This window comes from Salmo salar, chromosome ssa12 (assembly GCF_905237065.1).
Source record: "Salmo salar chromosome ssa12, Ssal_v3.1, whole genome shotgun sequence".
NCBI lineage: Eukaryota > Metazoa > Chordata > Actinopteri > Salmoniformes > Salmonidae > Salmo > Salmo salar.
In genome coordinates this window covers 60,428,357-60,450,493 of record NC_059453.1, presented here as the reverse complement: position 1 = coordinate 60,450,493, position 22,137 = coordinate 60,428,357, and the positions used below count along the sequence as shown (strand labels likewise).

The 22,137-nt window shown below is 41.2% G+C and overlaps 1 protein-coding gene across 2 annotated transcripts in view; it reads left to right on the top strand.

The window, feature by feature from the left end:
* Window positions 1-2,660: 2,660 nt before the first annotated feature.
* Window positions 2,661-22,137, top strand: part of LOC106565408 (serine/threonine-protein phosphatase 6 regulatory ankyrin repeat subunit C) — a 42,484-nt gene continuing 23,007 nt past the window's right edge. Inside the window, exons 1-10 of one of the 2 annotated variants that reach the window (XM_014132507.2) lie at window positions 2,661-2,883; window positions 4,985-5,068; window positions 9,137-9,215; window positions 9,985-10,055; window positions 10,294-10,494; window positions 10,729-10,816; window positions 11,382-11,524; window positions 11,774-11,986; window positions 12,263-12,341; window positions 13,002-13,116. In XM_014132507.2, coding sequence (XP_013987982.1) covers window positions 2,857-2,883; window positions 4,985-5,068; window positions 9,137-9,215; window positions 9,985-10,055; window positions 10,294-10,494; window positions 10,729-10,816; window positions 11,382-11,524; window positions 11,774-11,986; window positions 12,263-12,341; window positions 13,002-13,116 — 1,100 coding nt within the window. In that variant the 5' untranslated portion in view covers window positions 2,661-2,856. The remainder of the gene's footprint in view (window positions 2,884-4,984; window positions 5,069-9,136; window positions 9,216-9,984; window positions 10,056-10,293; window positions 10,495-10,728; window positions 10,817-11,381; window positions 11,525-11,773; window positions 11,987-12,262; window positions 12,342-13,001; window positions 13,117-22,137) is intronic. The other variant, XM_014132506.2, reaches the window with a different exon arrangement.

Here is a 22,137-nt window from a genome sequence, read left to right as displayed (position 1 = left end):
GCTATGTTTTCATATATAAAGCACTTTTACATCATTACTAAACTTTAGACACAAGTTACCACACCGGTCTTGGGGATGGCTAAATCTAGAAATGAATTTGGTCTCTACTGAGTTAGGTAAATCAGCTTTTAGTTTTCTTGCACCTTATTTGTGGGACAACCTTCAAAATGTTCTTAAACCATGTTCTGGTGCCTCTAGTGCAATACAGGAAGCTGTTTGAGGACCTTATTACTGATTAATGTTTTTTTTTTTTATGACCATGTTTTTCTTTCTGCTTGCATTTTGTATTTATATTTTGCTTTGTCTCTATTTTCTCAAATTGATGTAATTCAGGGCTCATCTGTAAAAGAGACATTGGTCTTAGTATGACTCCCTGACAACGTAAAAAAAAAAAGTTTTGTTCTATGAGATAGTCTACATCAGTTAACATCATTTTTTGTGAATTTTTAAGAATTGATGTAATAATAAAAAAACACATTCATAGAGGTTGTGTAAACCTCAGACCTTATTTTCTGTGTTTATTCCAAAATCCTATTTTCCCCATAGGGATGGCTTATTTCCGGCTTTTAGGACTACAAGCTGGCAAGCTCTATTACTAGTAGGAAACTTGTCTATCATTCCTGAGAACTGACTTCTCACCTACTAAGGAAATTACATTGACTTTTATATCAGACGGTGTCAGAGGAATGCCCAAAAAATTGCATAAGACTCCAGCCACCCAAGCCATAGACTGTTTACTTTGCTACTGTACTGCAAACGGTACCGGAGCATCGGCTCTCGGACCAACAGGCTCCGAGACAACTTCTACTCCAAGCCATAAGACTGCTAAATAGTCTATTGATGGTACCAAAACTATCGGCACTGACTCTATCTTGCGCTGACCTTACGCACACTCACTAGACTTTATATACACACTCACTCACACACACTATGCTGTCAATCCTACACAAATCCCTCACACATTCAAACACTACACACACACACACACAAGCATACACAATTTTACATGAATCATTTGCTGCTAAAACTCTGTTCTTTATTTTACTCTTATCATTATCGATCCGGATGCCTGGTCACTATACCCTGCCTGGTCACCTTGTACCTCTGCACATTGATGTGGTACTCCCTGTATATAGCTCTATTCTTGTGTATTTTATTTTATTTATGTCATTCCTCTTGTGTTAGTTACTATTTTATTTATTACTATTTTTTAAACTCAGCATCTTTGGGAAAGGTTCGTAGGCAAGTATTGAATTGTAATGTCTACACCAGTTGTATTCAGCTCATGTAATAAATACAATTCTATTTGATTGATAACAGCATTTTCTGCAGTTAAATGAAACGAACATATTATTTATGAAAAGCAATCAATGAATGTGTTTTGAACACTGTAATTTGTTTAAAAGCATAATATCTGTGTACTTTCAGTTTATGGTTCACGCTGCTTGTTGGACGTTAGCCAATCAGCGTTTCTTAACGCGTTCAAAGCACCTGAATGCATCCAACTACTTCACAACCTTACCACTTGGTTATGAATGCAGCATTTGATTATTCTGAAATGTCATCATGACTAGATTAGGCCACTCCCACTTAAATGAGGTAAATAGCTGCTAATCACGTGATTTATTAGTTTATTTTGGCAATGAATGTACTTATCACTATAATCAGGCTTCCATCCAATCCTTTTATGCTAATAAAGTACATGTCGGATAAAAAATGGAAACATACCATTTTTCGGTAGACAAATGTCGACAAAACAAAGTGCGCTAGACAAGGTGGGATCGTTTTGTGTAGGTAAAATGAATTATGCGAGAAATGTTGGTGGAAACGCTTTTACGCACAAATGTTGATATAATAACCATCATATCCGCGCGATGACATGTTGTGTGGTCCTCCGTCCCACTACAACTCGTCGGGAAAGCATGCAGTTTATTAGGCTACAGATTAAATAAATTAGCTATGATGAACTCACAGGGTTGAAAGTGCAAGGTGATTCTCTTGATGCGCCTTTCCAATAAATATCGAGGGTTTTATTCTGGTAACATGATCTTCGACACTTAGCTGCCGTATGACAAATACAAATAATCTCGCTCTTTTGTCCATACTAATCTCATCATGTAGGCTATATGTGAGCTCTAGCAAACAGCACGCACATACACTTTCGTATTTGCCGTTGGCAAGAGAGCACATGCCAATAGCAGAGGGGACACACTCAGTAGAGTTCAAAATGCGATGGAAACCGCAAACATGTTTTTTTTATATGCGCTATGTCATCATCCACAGCCTTTTATCGACAAGTCAATTTGACGCAAACATCTCTGGTGGGAAAATGTGCGTATTGTTTGTATGCATATTTTAGAATATTTGCATGAAAATCTGTCGCAAATTAGATGGAAAGATAGCAAGGTTGATAGAAACTACAAAAGATTGTCCAAAAAAATGCATTTTCTCAACAACAAAAAAAGACAAATCTACCCAACACACAACTAGTCCAGGTAGTTTTCTTGGAGTAGACCGATATAGAAGGGTATAACATTCAGTGCAGACATATTTTTTTCTGACATAGTTACGATATTACTAAACTAAAGGAATAATCTGGTGAATCATTACATTTATGGATAGATGCTGGTACACTATTCAAAGTGACCACAGTATGTCGCTGCTGCACTAGCTAGCTTCTAATTTACCAACTGCAGCCGTTCAGAAACGCACACTTGTGTCTATCAGAGCAATAACAACGGCGAGCAAACACGCCACAGAACAAACCCTTCCCCGAATAATTGCCACAATAACACATATCGCAGTTACATCTCCACCCGATCCTAATGAAGAAGCTTCGGTTTGACTGACTGGGAGATGGGAGTACAAAACATAACAGACCAGGTGGGTAATGCGAATTAACGTTAGCTAGCTAAAACATTCATTTTTGAAACCGTTGCTTCCTTTATCACTATTTCCTTATGAGGGCGGGTTTGATAGCTAGCTCACGTTAGCTGCGGTGCTTGGCCTGAAAAGTAGTTTTATGGCCATTTAAACGATGCAGTCTGATCACATTCTACATGCTCCAATGAAGTATTCTAACGTGGGACTGTTTGCTAAAATTGTCACCAATGACTTGTTCGCTTGCTAATGCCAACTAGTTACATTTGGCAATAGGATTTTACACGCGAACGTTAGACCAGTTTGCCTAACCAATCTAGTCTACTAAACTACATTATTTATGATGGAGTTGAGCGGCGACTGAAGCGCGAACGTCACATACAGTTTAGTTTTTTTGATCAAACTACTGATTTCAGCACCCAACGAATAGCCCCCAATTACACAGAACAATGTCGTGTTTAATTTCGGGCTATTCGTTGGGTGCTGAAATCAGTAGGTTTGAATAGAAACGTCATTTTATGTGACGTTGGAGCTCCAGTCTGTCCACACTAGTTGCCGCTCAACTCCATTACATTTAGTTGAGTTTAATCGGCTAACTAGGCTTCCATTCCATGCGGTAGCTAGTTAGCTAGCATTGTCGATGAGTCATATTCAGATTTGTAGCCAGCTAACTGTCTAAACATTTGGGATTTTATCACTTATGGCATGCACAACTTGTTCAGACAACAACCAGCCAATGTATTAAATGCTTAGCTAGCTAACGGTAGCTAGCTGGCAGCGAGGTTATGGACTTAGCTACTGTAGCTCGCTGCAATCAGCTAGCAAGGGACTGGGCTGTCACTAACATTTGTTGGTAAGGTCTCTTGCTAGTTGCACATAAATGCTAGCTAGCTGCACATTGTGTATTTAGCTAGTTAACGAGACACTACGTTAAACTATAATAAGCTAACTTCACTTCCATCAGCTGTTACGATTGAATCACACTGCGTGATGAGGCGTTTTCCAAGTACGTTGTGATGGGTGCATGCAGCTAGCTAGTGAGCAAATCTGACTAGTGTCTGTGTTAGTAATTCCCAATCAAGTTCAAATGGCTAGCTAATGACAATCATCCAGCCGATGTTATCAGGGAAGCATCACACCAATATCATGCTGGCATGTAGTCTGACTATGACATCATAGTTTTATGTGATTCAGGAGAACATTTCAAAGAACTTTGCAAGAAATTGGACCATATAGGACTATTTTTTTGTATTCACAGGAGGATCGGTATGTCATTAGGCCAGAATGAATGCGTCTCTGTCGGCCACTCATCTCTGCCTTGGCAAACATCTGTGTTCTCGAACCACATTGCATTTTGTCTCCCAGAGCAATGAATGCAAGTCAATGATACCTATATTAGCATTTCCCAAATCATGTCCAAATTAAGCAATACGGCCAGAGGAGGTGTGTTATATAGCCAATATACCACGGCTAAGGGCTGTTCTTAGATTCAATGCGTAGTGCCTGGATACAGACATTAGGTGCCCTATTGCTATTATAAACGGGTTACTAACGTAATTAGAACATATTTTTTGTTGTTGTCGTACCCCCGTTAAATGACCCGTGGTATATTGTCTGATATACCACGGCTTTCAGCCAATCAGCATTCAGGGCTCGAACCAACCGGTTTATAATAATTTATAAGTAACTTTTGAGTTACACAACTCATTTTGATATACTTTAGGATGATTTGGACAGGAAGGGCGAAAAAAAACATCAAACCTCAACCCAGTCTAAATAAAAGTACACAAACAAAAAATTGTATAAATCATAGTGAGATGTGCAATGTAATTTTGTTTCCGATATATGATTTATTTAATTAAAATAAGACCATTTGACTTCTGTTTTTAAGAGTCAATTACTCAAATGCCAAAATAAATTGTATAAAATAGATTTTAACACAATCTTCAGGGAGCATTTTGCCCCATAGAGAGGGGAGTTTTTCCCTGGTGCTTTTCCCCGATAGCTGGGCAAACCCCCTCTTCTAACGCTTCTGTTTTTGACTCTTAAAAACATGGTATTTATTTTAACTCAGAATATTTCATGTGTTTATATTCTCTTCCAGACTCCACTGGTCCAGGCTATATTTAGCCGAAATGCAGAAGAAGTGAAGTTTTTGTTGCACAAGAATGAAGAAGTCAATGCACTGGTAAGAGGGCTCGCTACACATGAACATGACCCCGTGCGAATCAATTTCCTCCACATCTTGCTTAACGGGCCAGCCAGTTAAGCAGGAAGGGATTACCTGTCAAATCCTCTACATGCTTTGACCTTCATGTCAACTTTGAATCAGACATAGTTAATATCACACAGTCAATCAATCATCCTTTGGAGCAGTAATGTTATACCCACAATATGTTGCACTTCACATTCTTGGTTTCAGCTTCCAACAGTAGCTATGCATGTTCTCTTAAAGAGACATCTTGTGAGTGTAAGATGTATTTTGTATGTGCACATGTCCCATGTATTTGAGGACAAGGAGCAGATTAGCTTATGGTTAAGGGATTGATGGGAGGAAAAGCTTAGCAGTAAGGGATTTTGGGCATCTTCCATCCAAGTAAGTAGCTGGTCAGTTCAGGTTCCTCACTCATTCATTCTACCGCTCTGGTAATCTGACCAGTTGGCTGTCAGATTAAAGGACCCCACCCCCCCAGAGGAAGTTGCAGCCACTGTTTCGATGTAATTCCCTGTCCTAAAGAGGAAATGCACATTTAGGTTCCACCTCCAAAGAATGAAGGCTACTTACGCATATTCACAACTTGGGTGTGGGAATTTCCATGTGGAGTTAATAAACATCAACAAATAGGGCAATGACAGCTGTCGGTGTAGCTAGCTAGCACGATAACCTTGTCTAGCTAGCTAATTTTATCTGTTGCTGTTTTTTGTTGTTGACTACACCATATTCAAAAGATTAGCCAGCTTGTGCTATAGCAGGTTCTGGAGCTGGATTCGTCATAATCATTGCTTTAGGGAAAACATCGCTACAGATGGAAACCACTGGCCTATCTTTGACTTCGCCATCTATTATTATCTCAAGTTTTGGCATCTTCCTTAAATTGCGTCAGCACATCCACCATAGAAATAGTTAGAAGGAATAAGATGAAGCTCTGGTAATATGGATAACTATTGAAAGATAGTTTGTGTTTTTCTACATTGTAATGGACACGGTGCAACCTTTGGTATGTAGGCTGCTGGCAAGTTTCGGCTGCAGTACAAATCCTATCATATCACACAATTTCTAAAATGGTCAGGTGTGTGTATGTCTATTATATATTTGTATTTTAAATGTTTTATTATACAGACTAGATAAAAAAAGAAGTGAAAATTGACAATTTTCTGTAAAAGAAAAGCGGAGGTGCAAAAACATTACGTTTAATTTTCTCCATCGCTCAGGCGGTCAAGTGGACACAAGGCTGTTTGGCTCATCTCAGTCATGAAGAGGAAGAACTTTGCAGCTGTTTCTGATTTAATAAACACATGCCATGCTGGTCATTGGTTGCTAGCATTAAAATAAAACCCAGCCTAAAAAGAAATGTAGGTTGCAAATAATGTTTGTCATATCATAGGAAAAGACACTGCATTCACATGGATTTGCACAAAGTGGGCGTTTCGGATTTGTCACTTCAAGGCCAAAATACATTGAGCCCCGAAGTATTGGGGCAGTGACAAATTTGGTTGTTTTGGCTCTGTACTCCAGCACTTTGGATTTGAAACAATAAAAGGTTAAAGTGCAGACTGCCAGCTTTAATTTGAGGGTATTTTCATCCATATCGGGTGAACCGTTTAGAAATTACAGCACTTTCTGTACATAGTCCCCCCATTTTAGGGTACCAAAAGTATTGCGACAAATTCACTCATGTCTATGAAATTAGTAGAAAGTTGTTTTGGTCCAAAATTCATAGCACGCAATTACTACATCAAGCTTGTGAATCTACACATTTCTTGGATGCATTAGGTGTTTGTTTTGGTTGTTTCAAATGTTTTTGTGCCTAATAGATATGAATGGTAAATAATGTATTGTCATTTTGGAGTCATTTTTATTGTAAATATCAATTGAATATGTTTCTAAACACTTCTACATTTAATGTGGATGCTTCCATGATTAAGGATAGTCCTGAATGAAACATTAATAATGATGATTTACAGAGGCATGAATATCATACCCCCCCCCCCAAAATTATACTAACATCCCCTGTTATTGTAAAGGTGAGAGGTTAGCATGTCTTGGGGGTATGATATTTGTGCATCTGTAACTTTCTCATTCATCATAGTAATTGTATTATTTCAAATCCGAAGTGCTGGAGTACAGAGCCAAAACAACAACGTGTCACTGTATAATACCATTGTCTTTCAGCTTGAAAAAGTGGATTTCTACTGATGTGGGCTTTTTAAAGAACCCTGACACAATGCTCTAGGTCCACTTTACACACACACACAAGCACACACAAACAGGCAGCCTTCCCAGGAGCTAAAACAGGGAGAGGCTAGAAACTTCTACAGTGAGAGGAAGGGGTGTTAAATTGAGTGCATGCTTTCAATCAGCACTCCTTCAAATATGGCTTGGTGCCAGCGTGTAAATTCAGTAGCTGCAATTTGTCAAATGTCACAACAAAAACTTAAATCAGTTTGTATTATATGTTAATATACTTTGCATTTGTCAATATACTTTGCATTTGTCATGGAGTCAATATTTGGCAGAGGTCAAATATTATACCACTGTAAATACCCAGTTGTGGCCACTAGACCTGGGGCTGTATTCAATCACTACTTAAAGTCAAAAGAAGATTCTGTTCAAGCACAGCAAAAAAAAAAAAACGGTTTAATTAATATGCAGTTGAGCTTCCTGTACTTCACTTTCACATAGTTTTGTTGCCTTACTGCATCCAAACATGAATTCTTGCAATGCAAGACAGATGACATATTTGCCGTGTACGACCAAAACCCACAGGGATCCTTGTCCTTAAACAGCCTCTCTTCCCGGAGGCCTAAAATTCTCACGCGGCCTCCAGTCAGTCAGTCAGTGATTGAATGATGCGTATGGAGAATAAGACTGTGATTTCCTTACTAGGGCTGCAATGAGTGAGGGCTGAGCCATGAGTCATTCACTTGTGGGTTTACACTGACTGCACACATTCCAGTATGGAGGACACGGTCAGCTAACAGGCTAGAGATGCCTGAGCAATTTTACTCACAGAGGTGGATTTCAAGCCCTTCTTTCGTTGCCTGGCTACTCAGACTCCTTGCACTGCCACACGCTATAACGTTAGTTTCTTCTCTGCAACGAGTCTGGATCTGAGTACCTCCCAATGATTTCTAGAATGCGATCACATTCGAACCATTCTGATTGGTCACAAAAACCGATTGGTTAGTCCAGAGTCAAAACACACGTGGGTATGCTGCGTTTTGAAACACACGTGGGTATGCCGTGTTTTGAAACACACGTGGGTATGCCGCGTTTTGAAACACACGTGGGTATGCCGCGTTTTGAAACACGTGGGTATGCCGTGTTTTGAAACACACGTGGGTATGCCGTGTTTTGAAACACACGTGGGTATGCCGCGTTTTGAAACACACGTGGGTATGCCGCGTTTTGAAACACGTGGGTATGCCGCGTTTTGAAACACGTGGGTATGCCGCGTTTTGAAACACACGTGGGTATGCCGCGTTTTGAAAGTTAGAGGTTAGTTAGAGATGATCCAATCGCTGATGACTTTATGTACAACGGCACTCATTTTGACGTCAACACGAACTTCTTCAACGATGGCAGTCTCAGACTGAAGTATGTAGCAAACATCGAGAGCAGTGGAAGAATTCAGTTGGAGTTGCCAGGGAAATTCTTTCAGTTTGCGGAATAAAAAAATCAGGTCTACCTCCTTGCAAAATGATTAGATGCAGCAGACGATTATTTTGTGAGACAAAAGTTCCACTGTGCATTCATATTGAATATTCTTTTTACTTGAATTTTTTTGCAGGATGATGGCAATTCTATTTATGTATTTTCAATATCCTGCAATTGAAAGCTATTTTACATAGTTAGTATGAAGTTCAAACCTGTCATGTTAGATGTAGCATGTCTTATATTCTTTGGCTTTGGGGTTTATCGTTCAACTCACTGTTTGTTTTTAATACACTGCCTTAGGATGATATCAGAACCAACAGTAGGCTTAAATCTGGGCTCTTGCTAACTGTTGTTTCTCTGTCTGCTGTCTCTCCTCAGGACCAAGAACGCCGTACCCCCTTACATGCTGCTGCGTGTTTGGGCGATGTTCACATTATGGACCTTCTCATTAATTCAGGTAACGTTCTCCAGCATGAGACAGGCCGTTTTCAGAGGGATTCGCATTGTTCACTCAATTATCCCTATCCTATTGTTGAATAAAGGACAGTTAATCATATCTGTTGGAATATACAAGTAGCAGTGAAACCCTTCCCTCTTGTCAATGAGGATAAGAAGCCTTATCCTAAAGGTAAATACTGATAATGAAATCAGAGAAGTGTGCGAATGTTACTGACCATCTGAGATCTGAGGTCCATTGTGATTGGCTGAATTAGTATTGAAAATTTGTTCCATCTGCATATTTTCTTTTTTAATCAGTTGAGCTGTGCTACAGAATAGTTGACGGAGTTCGTCCTCTATCTCTCACTCTCTATCTCTCACTCTCTCACTCTCTATCTCTCACTCTCTCACTCTCTATCTCTCTCACTCTCACTCTCTATCTCTCACTCTCTATCTCTCTCTATCTCTCTCTCACTCTCTATCTCTCTCTCACTCTCTATCTCTCTCTCACTCTCTATCTCTCTCTCACACTCTCTATCTCTCTCTCACACTCTCTCTCTCACTCTCTCTCTCTCTCACTCTCTCTCTCTCTCACTCTCTATCTCTCTCACTCTCTATCTCTCTCTCACTCTCACTCTCTCTCTCTCTCACTCTCTATCTCTCTCACTCTCTATCTCTCTCACTCTCTATCTCTCTCTCACTCTCTATCTCTCTCTCACTCTCTATCTCTCTCTCACTCTCTCTCTCTCTCTCTCTCACTCTCTCTTGCTCGCTCCTCTCTCTCTCAGGTGCTAGTATTAACGCTAAGGACCAAGGCTGGCGGACTCCCCTGCATCGGGCAGCTGCCTCACAGAACGAAGTAAGACTATCTTTGCAGGACAGTGCCATGTCAAATACAATATGTAAAACCTGCTACAGTCATTTACCTGGAATTCCTCATCAGTCTAAATAGCACTTCTCAGGGCTCATTTTCTTAGGTAATCAATATGGCAGATAAATTCATCTTCTCTCCTTCCTTGAATGAGTAGCTATATGAATGTCGGTGATGAAGTCGCACTCCTCGTACTTTTTATTTATTCTCCTACCGTCTTTCCCAGAAGGCCGTGGGGCTGCTGCTGAGACAGGATGCGGAGGTCAATGCCCGGGATAAATTCTGGCAGACGCCGTTGCACGTGGCTGCGGCCAACCGGGCCACACGATGCGCTGAGGCTCTCATCCCCAAGCTGAGCAGCCTGAATGTGGCGGACCGCTCCGGCAGAACGGCTCTGCACCATGCTGCACACAGCGGCCACGTGGAGGTCAGGGGTCACAGCGGGGGTTTACGGTCATAGGGTGGAGGGTTTTGAGTAATACTGAAATGGCACTCAATCCCCTATTTAGTTCACTATTTTTGACCAGGACCCGCATAGTACCCACTATACAGGGAATAGGTGCCATTTCAGACGTAGCCTAGGTGTTGAATTGCTCTTCCTCTACTCAGAAAGGTGTCTTACTGTGCTCGTTTTAACTCACTATCTCCTGTCTGTATCCAGATGGTGAATTTGCTCCTCAACAAAGGGGCCAACCTGAGTGCCAGCGATAAGAAGGAGAGGCAGCCAATCCACTGGGCCGCATACCTTGGTGGGTGGGACCTTAGAATGGACACTTCCTGAAATTGACACACTTTCCTCTCCTTGTTCAAGAGGCTTGGCCTGAGCAAAGGCACTGAGCAGATTCACTGATCTGCCAATCAACTTGCAAACTTCCCATCAAGGGATTAGGGTTGTCACGATACCAGTATCCCGATACCAGATTTTCCATGGCAAAAAAGAAAACACAAATTGGACTAAACTCTATTGTCCTATAGAAAACGACTTTATGTAAAATTGTGGGTGCTATAGCTTGTAAAATAAACAAATGTGACTAGGTGACAAATTTAATGCTGTTTGGTTCTAGCTTTGGTTGGTTTTCCTCAAGAAATTAAATCCTCCATGTTTTGTTTCCTTGCCACGATACGTCCGAGTATCGTGATACTGCTAGCGTGACAACCCTACAGGGGATCCTCGTCTACAAAGATAAGCAAACCTGTGCCAAATTGCATATCCTCACGCACAAACAGAAAATTGCCAAGGCTTTCGTTAACCTGTCTGTGGGTCTGTAGTGTCTGTATGTTCCATGAATGTATGGTTGTCTCCTCTTCCCTCAGGGCATCTGCAGATCGTGAAGCTTCTTGTGTCGCGGAGCGCGGACGCCATGTGCAGGGACAAGCGCGGTTATACCCCGCTCCACGCCGCAGCTGCCAGCGGCCAGATTGAGGTGGTCAAGTACCTGCTGCGGCTGGGGTCAGAGGTGAGGGGCCAGGGGGTGGGGCTCCATACGGTCACCATCATAAGGTCACTCAATCTGTCGTGTGGCTTCCTATTGTTGAATTCTTTGCTTGTGTGTTTAAAAAAAAAAAAAAATGTTTTTACAAAGGTGCATTCCTAGTATAATATTTAGGTTAGGGCCTATCAGGGAAATCTTCAGGCCCTATAACCATCCCATCTCCCACCACCATGTCACCATCTCATTTCTGCCTTTTCTTTGTCTCCACGTCAGATTGATGAGCCTAACGCCTTTGGGAACACAGCGCTCCACATGGCGTGCTACACGGGCCAGGAGGCGGTGGCCAACGAGCTGGTGAACCGCGGCGCCAACGTCAACCAGCCCAACCACCACGGCGGCACGCCGCTGCACCTGGCCGCTGTCTCAACCAATGGGGCGCTCTGCCTCGAGCTGCTAGTCAACAATGGTGCTGACGTCAACATGCAGGTCAGTCGGAGGACGCCCGGGAAATGAGGGAATAAGGGATTGGTTGCACCCCAAATGGCACCCTATTCCATATATAGTGCACAATGGGCCCTGGACAAAAGTAGTGCACTATATAAGGAATAGGCTGCCATTTGGGAGTCTTAGTCAACAGATGGCAGAAGTGGCATTTATAAACAAGGATATTTTGAATAACGTCCCAAGTTGTTTTGTGTATGGTTGAGGTAAATGGATTATTTTCATAACAAGAAATGTTTTTTTTCTCACTTTCTCTCACAGAGTAAAGAAGGGAAGAGCCCTTTGCACATGGCCGCTATTCACGGGCGCTTCACCCGCTCCCAGATCCTTATCCAAAACGGTAACCACGCACACATCATAAAACACTATTATCTCACACTACACTTCAAATACAAGGATAGTGTGTTTGTGAAAAGTGCCTGCAGTATTTCAGGGGCAAACTTCAGTTGAAGCGCACCAGCCGAACACACCCAACACTCATCCTCCAGCCCATAGCAACCACCACAACACCAACAGCCGAACACACCCAACACTCATCCTCCAGCCCATAGCAACCACCACAACACCAACAGCCGAACACACCAACACTCATCCTCTAGCCCATAGCAACCACCATAACACCAACAGCCGAACACACCAACACTCATCCTCCAGCCCATAGCAACCACCACAACACCAACAGCCGAACACACCCAACACTCATCCTCCAGCCTATAGCAACCACCACAACACCAACAGCCGAACACACCAACACTCATCCTCTAGCCCATAGCAACCACCATAACACCAACAGCCGAACACACCAACACTCATCCTCCAGCCCATAGCAACCACCACAACACCAACAGCCTGATGGCATCTCATAACTGTGTGAAAAACAATATGGTGCAAATGTCCTCTGCCTCTAACTCTCTCTCTGTCTCTCTCTCTCTCTCTCTCTGTCTCTCTCTCTCTGTCTCTCTCTCTCTCTGTGTCTCTCTCTCTCTGTGTGTGTGTGCAGGTGGGGATATAGACTGTGTAGATAAATATGGCAATACTCCCCTTCACGTTGCTGCAAAGCACGGCCACGAGCTGCTGATCAGCACCCTGATGACGAACGGTGCTGACACAGCCAGGTGAGAGACTGTTTTCCATAAGCGCGGCTACTTTCCACTTCATAAATTAGCTGCTCTTTTCATTTAAAAGTTTCAATTTGCTAGTCAGAGAAGTCTATATAGCCTTCTCCTGCGAGAATGAACGTATGCATCTTCTAGTGATCTATTAATAGGACAGGCGCCTGTCAGTCACAAAGCGAGCTACGACAGGAAACGCCGCAGGGCCAAAAGCATCTTAACGCTAGAACCGCCATATTCCAACGGCCAAAAAAATCTGCCCCTCCCCCAAAAAAGCGATGTCCTGCCCCTTCCCTGACTTTTCCTAAATGTTTGTATTTCACACTGCTCATTTGTCAGAATTTTGAAATAACAGTATTGAGAGCCTTTTTACCTGTTTTCTTTCCACACCTATTCCTAACTTAACAGCCAAGACAATGTACCCAGCCAGGCGCTAATGCGTCTTTCTCCTCACTGAATTACAAATGAATGAATGTGCGATAATTGTGCACCTCCACAATGGAATTTAAATGAGGCCTAACTGAATGAGAAGGAGGGTGAAGAGGTTGATTTCATTTAGAAAGACAATAGTCTAATGATGAGGTTGTTATGCCTATTAATCAGCAGCAAATCATTTGACCGAGCGCCTTGGGGGGTTGATGCCATTCTCTTTTACACTTTTACTTTAAAAATAAGCTGTTATGGGACTGTTTTATTTTACTATAACTCTTACTTATCAAATTTATCGTAAAGGAAAGGAAAAAACATGCTACGTGTTGCAGTAGACCTTTTAGAATAATGCAAAACACATCCTTGACTCTATCCAACTTGATGAGCGGGAAACAAACGATGCCAGTCAGCCTTCACGGCCGGCCAATCAAGACTACACCTAAACAAATTTCACACATAATAAAACGTTAGCCTATAGCCAATCTGATGAGCATATTCTGCAGTTTCTATTACGCTTAGCTTTGTCAAGTAACTCTCATAATTCAAGAGGTGCAGCTCTATTTCCAAATGTATCCATGCTTCCAAATGTATCCGTGCTGTCTATGCATTCAGCACATGACCAACCGCGGGGTAGCATTGCTCTTGCTACTGTCGTGTCTTTGGGGTAACATTAAACTGAAGACATGTTTATCAATTAACTCCCTGTAATTATTATCACGCGATTAAACTGATTAATCGTTTAATTGTAATTAACTAGGAGATCGGGGCACCAAGGAGAATATTCAGATTACAAAGCTATAATTTTCCTAATATAACTTTCCTATTTTATAATATAGGCCGATTATCTTCTGGTTTAAATGGTGTATTTTACCTCGCGTTCAGTCTCATTCCAAACGTCGTAAATTGTTGTATCTGCACGAACCCAGTCTTTACTAAAATCATCCATACATCAATTGTCTTAAAATCATTTATTTACTACACTAAGTAATTAACAGAGAACATACAAACAGTAATTATCGTCACAAAGGATTGGTAGCGTAATGTGCCCTAATGGGCTAAACAGGCAGGTCGGCCTGTTGAACAATGGATCATAAAAGTCAGCTGAGGATGCACACCTACAGAGTTCATTAATATTAACAATTGAAGGCTCACTCATTCGGGAACAATTGCAATCAATATATATTTACGCTCAGTGTGTCGTTCTGATTCTTGTTGGAGAGTTCTGTTCTGTTGGGGAGTTTTGTCCGCGTTCTCTCTCTCTCTCTCTCTCTCTCTCTCTCTCTCTCTCTCTCTCTCTCTCGGTTAGAATGGATCTTATAGAGCGACATTCATTAATGTCGTCATAGAATGGATGTTTCGTTGGTCTTCGCGTTCGATGATATAATTTACTTAGCTGCAGACTAATAATTAATATCAAAGACTTGTTCTTATTCTGTCGGTCTCGATAGTCTAAAAGTTAACCACGTGGTGTAGTTCACTTTCAGTAGAGGAATTGGATGGTAAAACCTATTGGCCATGGAGTGGAGGCCTGGTCTGGAGAAATGTAAATCAGGGTGGGTTTTATAGTGACCCTTGAACAGGCTTGTCAAATGACGCCTGGTCCTGTATGTGTCCCTGGGGGCGTGCCTATGACTGAGTTAGACTTGGTTACAGAAATACAATTCTATCACATTACATCAGTACATAGCATCTCAATGTATTACAAAAGCTTTATCCTTATTAATACATTCTATACAACCATTATGATGCAAGTCTCAAGCTGAGGCTATTATATAAACAGTTTTATGGTAATATGGCTATATTGTCTCTTCTGAGTATCACACAATTGTACCAAGCGGACCAGTTCGTAGCTGGATTCTTCACCAATCTTCCATACCTTCTCCAGAACACACATGTCGCTCGGTTCTCCAATTCTATGAGTTGGAAGAATTTCCTTTGTCTCTCTATGAAACATGTGGTAGGAGATTCTCCTCTTAGGGTTTTTACAACCCTTTCACACAGGGCCTGGGTTGGGGGGAAGGTAGGTTGGGGAATGGTACAAAGGGGAGGGGGTCAACTGTCCCTCCTGTACCCAAAGAGGCCAACGTCATGACACTACTAAGCAAAAACGAGTAACATAAGAAAATTCAAATATGCTGTTCTGTTGTCAATGGATGAGTGGGCGACAGAAACCAGGTAGAAACTGATAATGGTGTATGTGACTTCACTGGACTGGATGATGAGGAGAGTGAAGAGGGTGATTGAATTTGATTGATCTGAATTTTGAGTGTGAAGATGATTTGAATTTATAACAATAGTGTAATTATTCTAAAGAATTGTGGGCGGTCTAATTATTTTATTATGAAAAGCTGGAAATTGTATGTAATTTCCCCTCAGAGTCAAATCACACACGGCGTACAACATACAATGTGTGTAGTTCACAATGGCAAGCCGAACCAAACGAATGGACGCACTGACAGCATTGCAAACGGTGCAGAATTTAGATGAGTTGGAGCCGGATAGAGGATCAGTTTTGAGTTTGAAATTGATGTGGAGTCATTTTGATCTGATCGGTATGGGATTGACTTTTTCACGAGAGGCCGTGCCACGCAACCGCCTCAGAGTATGTGACACCTTCGGCAGGTGTACACGGAACAAGGCCCGTGAAAACGATGTGCAGTGCAATCGATTTTGTTTGTGGGGCTTGCTCACACGAAGCCCCAAAGCTGTGTGCTGAGTGTGGGCCCAAAGCATGAAGAGAAAACGAGATATGGTTCATGCATAATGGCACGCGTATAAGGGCACAATAGTGTCCAGTACAATCAACAAATGTATATCTTGTCAACTTTTTATATCTTGTCATGAATTCGTAAAGTATTCGTAAAGTATTCAGACCCCTTCACCTTTTCCACATTTTGTTACATTACAGCCTTATTCTAAAATTTCCCTCATCAATCTACACACCATAACCCATAATGAGAAAGTGAAAACAGGTTTTTCGAAATTTTTGCAAATGTATTAACAATAAAAAACATACCTAATTTATATAAGTATTCATCAGACCCTTCGCTATGAGACTTGAAATTGAGCTCAGGTGCATCCTGTTTCCATTGATCATCTTTGAGCTGTTTCTACAACTTGGAGTCCACCTGTGGTAAATTCAATTGATTGGACATGATCTGGAAAGGCACACACCTGTCTATATAAGGTCCCACAGTTGACAGTGCATGTCAGAGCAAAAACCAAGCCATGAGGTCAAAGGAATTGTCTGTAGAGCTCCAAGACAGGATTGTGTCGATGCACAGATCTGGGGAAGAGTGCCAAAAACATTCTGCAGCGTTGAAGGTCCCCAAGAACACAGTGGCTTCCATCATTCTTAAATGGAAGAAGTTTGTAACCACCAAGACTCTTCCTAGAGCTGGCCGCTCTGACAAACTGAGCAATCGTGGGAGAAGGGCCTTGGTCAGGGAGGTGACCAAGAACCCGATGGTCACTCTGACAGAGCTCCAGAGTTCCTCTATGGAGATGGGAGAACCTTCCAGAAGGACAACTATCTCTGCAGCACTCCGCCAATCAGGCCTTTATGGTAGATTGGACAGCCGGAAGCCACTCCTCAGTAGATTCTATGGTCTGATGAAACCAAGATTGAACTCTTTGGCCTCAATGCCAAGTGTCACATCTGCAGGAAACCTGGCACAATCCCTATGGTGATGCATGATGGTGGCAGCATCATGCTGTGGGGTTGTTTTTCAGCTGCAGGGACTGGGAGACTAGTCAGGATTGAGGGAAAGATGAACGGAGCAAAGTACAGAGAGATCCTTGATGAAAACCTGCTTCAGAGCGCTCAGACCTCAGACTGGGGCGAAGGTTCACCATCCAACAGGACAACAACCATATGTAAACATCCAAGACAACGCAGGAGTGGCTTCGGGACAAGTCTCTGAATGTCCTTGAGTGACCCAGCCAGAGCCCAGACTTGAACCCGATCGAACATCTCTAGATAGACCTGAAAATAGCTGTGCAGCGACGCTCCCCGTCCAACCTGACAGAGCTTGAGAGGATCTGCAGAGAAGAATAGGAGAAACTCCCCAAATACAGGTGTGCCAAGCTTGTAGCGTCATACCCAATAAGACCCGAGGCTGTATCGCTGCCAAAGGTGCTTCAACAAAGTACTGAGTAAAGGGTCTGAATACTTAGGTAAATGTGATATTTCATTATTTATTTTTTTAAATTTGCAAACATTTCTAAAAAAAAAACATTTTTTGCTTTGTCATTATGGGGTGTTGTGTATAGATTAATGAAGTAAAAAAAAAACCCGATTTAATCAATTTTAGAATAAGGCTGTAACGTAACACAATGTGGTAAAAGTCAAGGGGTCTGAATTTTCCGAATGCACTGTATTTCCACAAATATTTATTTATGCAGTTCATCCTTTACAATTCTTCATGCACTGGTGCTTTTGTTTAGGATTACAGCAAATCATTTCACCTGCGCACCTGGCTGGTTATATTATGTTTTTTGTTTTGTCAAAAGAAGCTGTAACTGGACTTTTTTAATGACTTTAACTCTATTACTAATCGAATCTACAAATCTAAATTTGATCAAATGGATTACACTGCAAGGTTTTTATTGGAAGGGAAACTAAAATAGACTATAGGCCTACGTATTTTGTAGGACTTAGTCAAGGATATGTTTTGTATAATTCTACAATCTAAACAAATAACTATTGGTATTTCAAAAATATATATATATATTTCCACAAATATTTCTTCATGCCGTTAATCCTTTCTAATAGTTGATGCACTATTTATCAATCGTTTGTGCTTATGTTTGCGGCATCTTGCGGGTTGATATGCATCTGATGCATATGCTAAAGGAGACGCCTCGAAATGATGTCTAGCGGGTTCTTATAGGCTGAAAGGCCTTAAGATGCTTTTGGGAATCAGGGCCCTGGTTTGTCAGTCTGCAGTCTCTCCCGCCTCTCGGTACCCGTGTTATTTTTGTGCGCTGTGGTTGACTTCAGTCAAATTTCTTTTCACGGAGGAGGGAGAGCATGATGCTTCTTCATCTCCTGTGAGTGAATTTACACATCCCATGTAATGTAAGTGGTAACGATGAGTTGAAATCCACTTAATTATTGTTTTGTGGCACATTTCATTTATTTTCTTTTGCGTGTTTCATAGGCCTATAGCCAGCCACAGAGTTGGGCGCATAGGCTATTTACTGTTTCTTTGATTGACGACCGAACGGTGTCGAACTGACTGAATAAAGTCAATCTCCTATATCCCTTTGCTATTCATAAATCATACAATGTAGGTGTATTTCCATGGTATCGCAACGGAACAAGTAAACTCAAGATCTTGTTTGTATTTTCCTGGGATTCTAAGCCTATGTCGAGTCTTGCCAGTGACTGGTCAGTGTAGCCTAGTGATGGGTTGTTCGCCAACTAACGGCTCTTTTTGAACAGATCTTTCATTCTAACGTTTGTAAAAAATTATCTGAAAAATACAACACTAGTGCATTCGGAAAGTATTCAGGCAGGACCGACTTTGGGAAACCTTGTTTTAGGTTATTGTCCTGCTGAAAAGTTAATTCATCTCCCAGTGTCTGGTGAAAAGCAGACTGAACCAGGTTTTCCTCTAGGATTTTGCTTGTTATCTCCATTACGTTTCTTTTTTTATCCTGAAAAACTCCCCAGTCCTTAACGATTACAAGCATACCCATAACATGATGCAGACACCACTATGCTTGAAAATATGGAGAGTTGTACTTAGTAATGTGTTTGTATTGGATTTGCTGCAGACAGAATATTTTGAATTGCTTTGTCACTTTTTGTAGTATTACTTTAGTGCCTTGTCGCAAACAGGATGCATGTCATGGAATATGTTTATTCTTTACACAGGCTTTCTTTTCATCCTGTCAATTAGGTTAGTATTGTTGTTAGTATCCATCCTCAGTAAAAATCTCATACCCCAAATGTCAAGGGGTATGAATGCACTATCTGGTTGCTTCAAGTTGTATATTTACGGTCTTTAATGTATTGCGTTGTCATCTACTCCAATATCAATGTTAGTCAATTATAGCCTAGTTCATTAAATGGCCTGCTCCATATTTGCAAAATATGTTTGCAGTCCACATTGTTCTGATTGCATTGCTTCAATATATAAATACATTGTTCAACAGGCTATAGAACTCACACTGATATATGGGCTAGGCCTACTGTAAATTGCCGTCTGTGGACATGCCAAACGTAGTCAATAAGAAAGCTTAAATTCACTAGGCTATTGGTAATCAAATTCTAATTAAAACAAAACAACAACTTGTTTTAAAATAGGCTATGTCTAAATACAGTTCTAGGAACCATAATTGCTCCCTGTTTTGATGTAAAACCTGCCATAGTCTAAGTTGCCTTGTCTGTATTATATACCCATATAATATATTATATACCCATATAATACAGACAAGGCAACTTAGACTATGGCAGGTTTTACACACATCAAAACTTTTCACATCCTATATAAAAAGAAAGGGGGAATGTCCACTCACCGTTATACTGCCCCCAAATAATATTTTATAAACATCTTACAGATGGTATTCACAGAGGTCCTAATCTCTCGTTTCATGATGGGCATGGACACATGTAGCCTACATCATGGAGGGGGCTTTAACCTCTCCAGCGTCTCATCCCGTCAGCGGGATCAAAATCCAGCGAAAAATCATATCGCCAATTAGCATTAAAAAAAAATCAATTTAAAAAAAAAAAGGAATATATATATTTTTTTATAGATACACCTCTCCTGAATCGACCCACGTCGTCCGATTTCAAAAAGGTTTTACAGGAAAAGCAAATCATTAGATTATGTTAGATGAGTCCATCGTAAAAAGCAGCAACAGCCATTTTCCGACCAACCACTTGCATCACATATAACCAAAAAACAGCTAAATGCAGCACTAACCTTTTACAAACTTCATCAGATGACACACCTAAGACATCATGTTACACAATGCATGCATTCTTTTGTTCAATAAAGGTCATATTTATATATAAAAACAGCATTTTACATCGGCGTCTGACGTTGACTAACGAATTTCCCCTCAAATGCGTCCCGGGAAACAATGCTACAATTCCCTAAATTACTATCCTATAACGATTTTTTAAATTTATATTGTCAATCTAACATTTATAGATGAATATCTCTTGAGAACACCTGTCATACCAGATTTTAAATTAACTTTACTGGGTAATCACACTTTGCGATAAAAGGAGATGCGATACTCAGAAAATGAGCTCGGCGCCATCTTGGAACAATCGCATGTCACATCTCATCTTGTATAATATTGTCAATAATCGCCTACCTTTAGTTGTCTTCATCAGAAAGAATCCCAGGTCCACAACAGATGTATTTTCGGTCGAAAAAGTCCATACTTCACGTTCCATTAGCCTGCTGTTGGTAGCAGGCTAATGGGCTCTCTCCAAATTCTCCGATGTGCGCAGGGCTGAAGTTTCGGATAAAATGATTCTCCCGCCTGTAGGTTCGTTCAAACATGTCAAACGTTGTAAAACATTAATCTTCAGGGCCTGTAACACCAAGAGAGCCAATAAGATTCGAGGGGGATGATTTAATTGTCTTTCAAACCGTTTCCAAAGGTGGGGGTAGACATGGCCGCCGGCGTCATAATGGTGATGGCCCATCCCCTGTGACCAATTTCCAATGAGTCTCATTCACTGAGTTTCGACTGTATAAGGCTCAAACCACTTTGAAAAGACTGGCGACATCTAGTGGAAGCAATAGGAAGTGCTCACTGAACCATGGTTAACGGTGTGATTTATAGGGAAAGATGAGAAGTCGAGTCCACAATTCTGAATTCCACTTCCTGTTTCAATCGGTCTCGGGGTTTTGACTGCCATTTGAGTTCTGTTATACTCACAGACACCATTCAAACAGTTTTAGAAACTTTAGGGTGTTTTCTATCCATATATAATAAGTATATGCATGCCCTAGCTTCTGAGTTTGATTAGTAGGCCGTTGAAAATGGGAACGATTTTTTTTCAAAATGCGCTGTGGCGCCCCCTATCCTAGGGTATCCTCAATTTAAGCACATCCAAAACAGAAGCTGCATGGCTAAAATAATTTAGGCCTACCTACAATACATAGATAAAAGTTCATGTCAGCTCACTGTTTTGCTCCTCTTAAACTTGATATTTTAATAAAACTTTGGTAATTTAAGATTTATTTCCAAGCTGTCTCACGAGCCAAACCCTTTATCGACAGTCTTGACTACTTGGTGATTACATTGGGCAGGACCCAAAAAAAACAGCCTTCATTGAGAGGGGAGGCTATGCTTGGTTTTTAATCAAATAAAAATCACATTACTCTTGTTCCATGTGCGTATGGGCGGTGTGCATCATGTCTGGATGGGCTGCATTTCCTCTGTCAAAATGCATGCCATAACCACCCGCGTTACCCCTTAAACCAGCTTTTGGTTGGTCTTAAAGAAGCTGGCTTTAATAGGTCAAAATTGCCATTGAATGTGTGTTTGTCACTAGTACCGCCTTAACGCCAGCGGAAAATAGAGCCCTAATTGTCCACAGCAGCAGAGCCAATAAAATACATA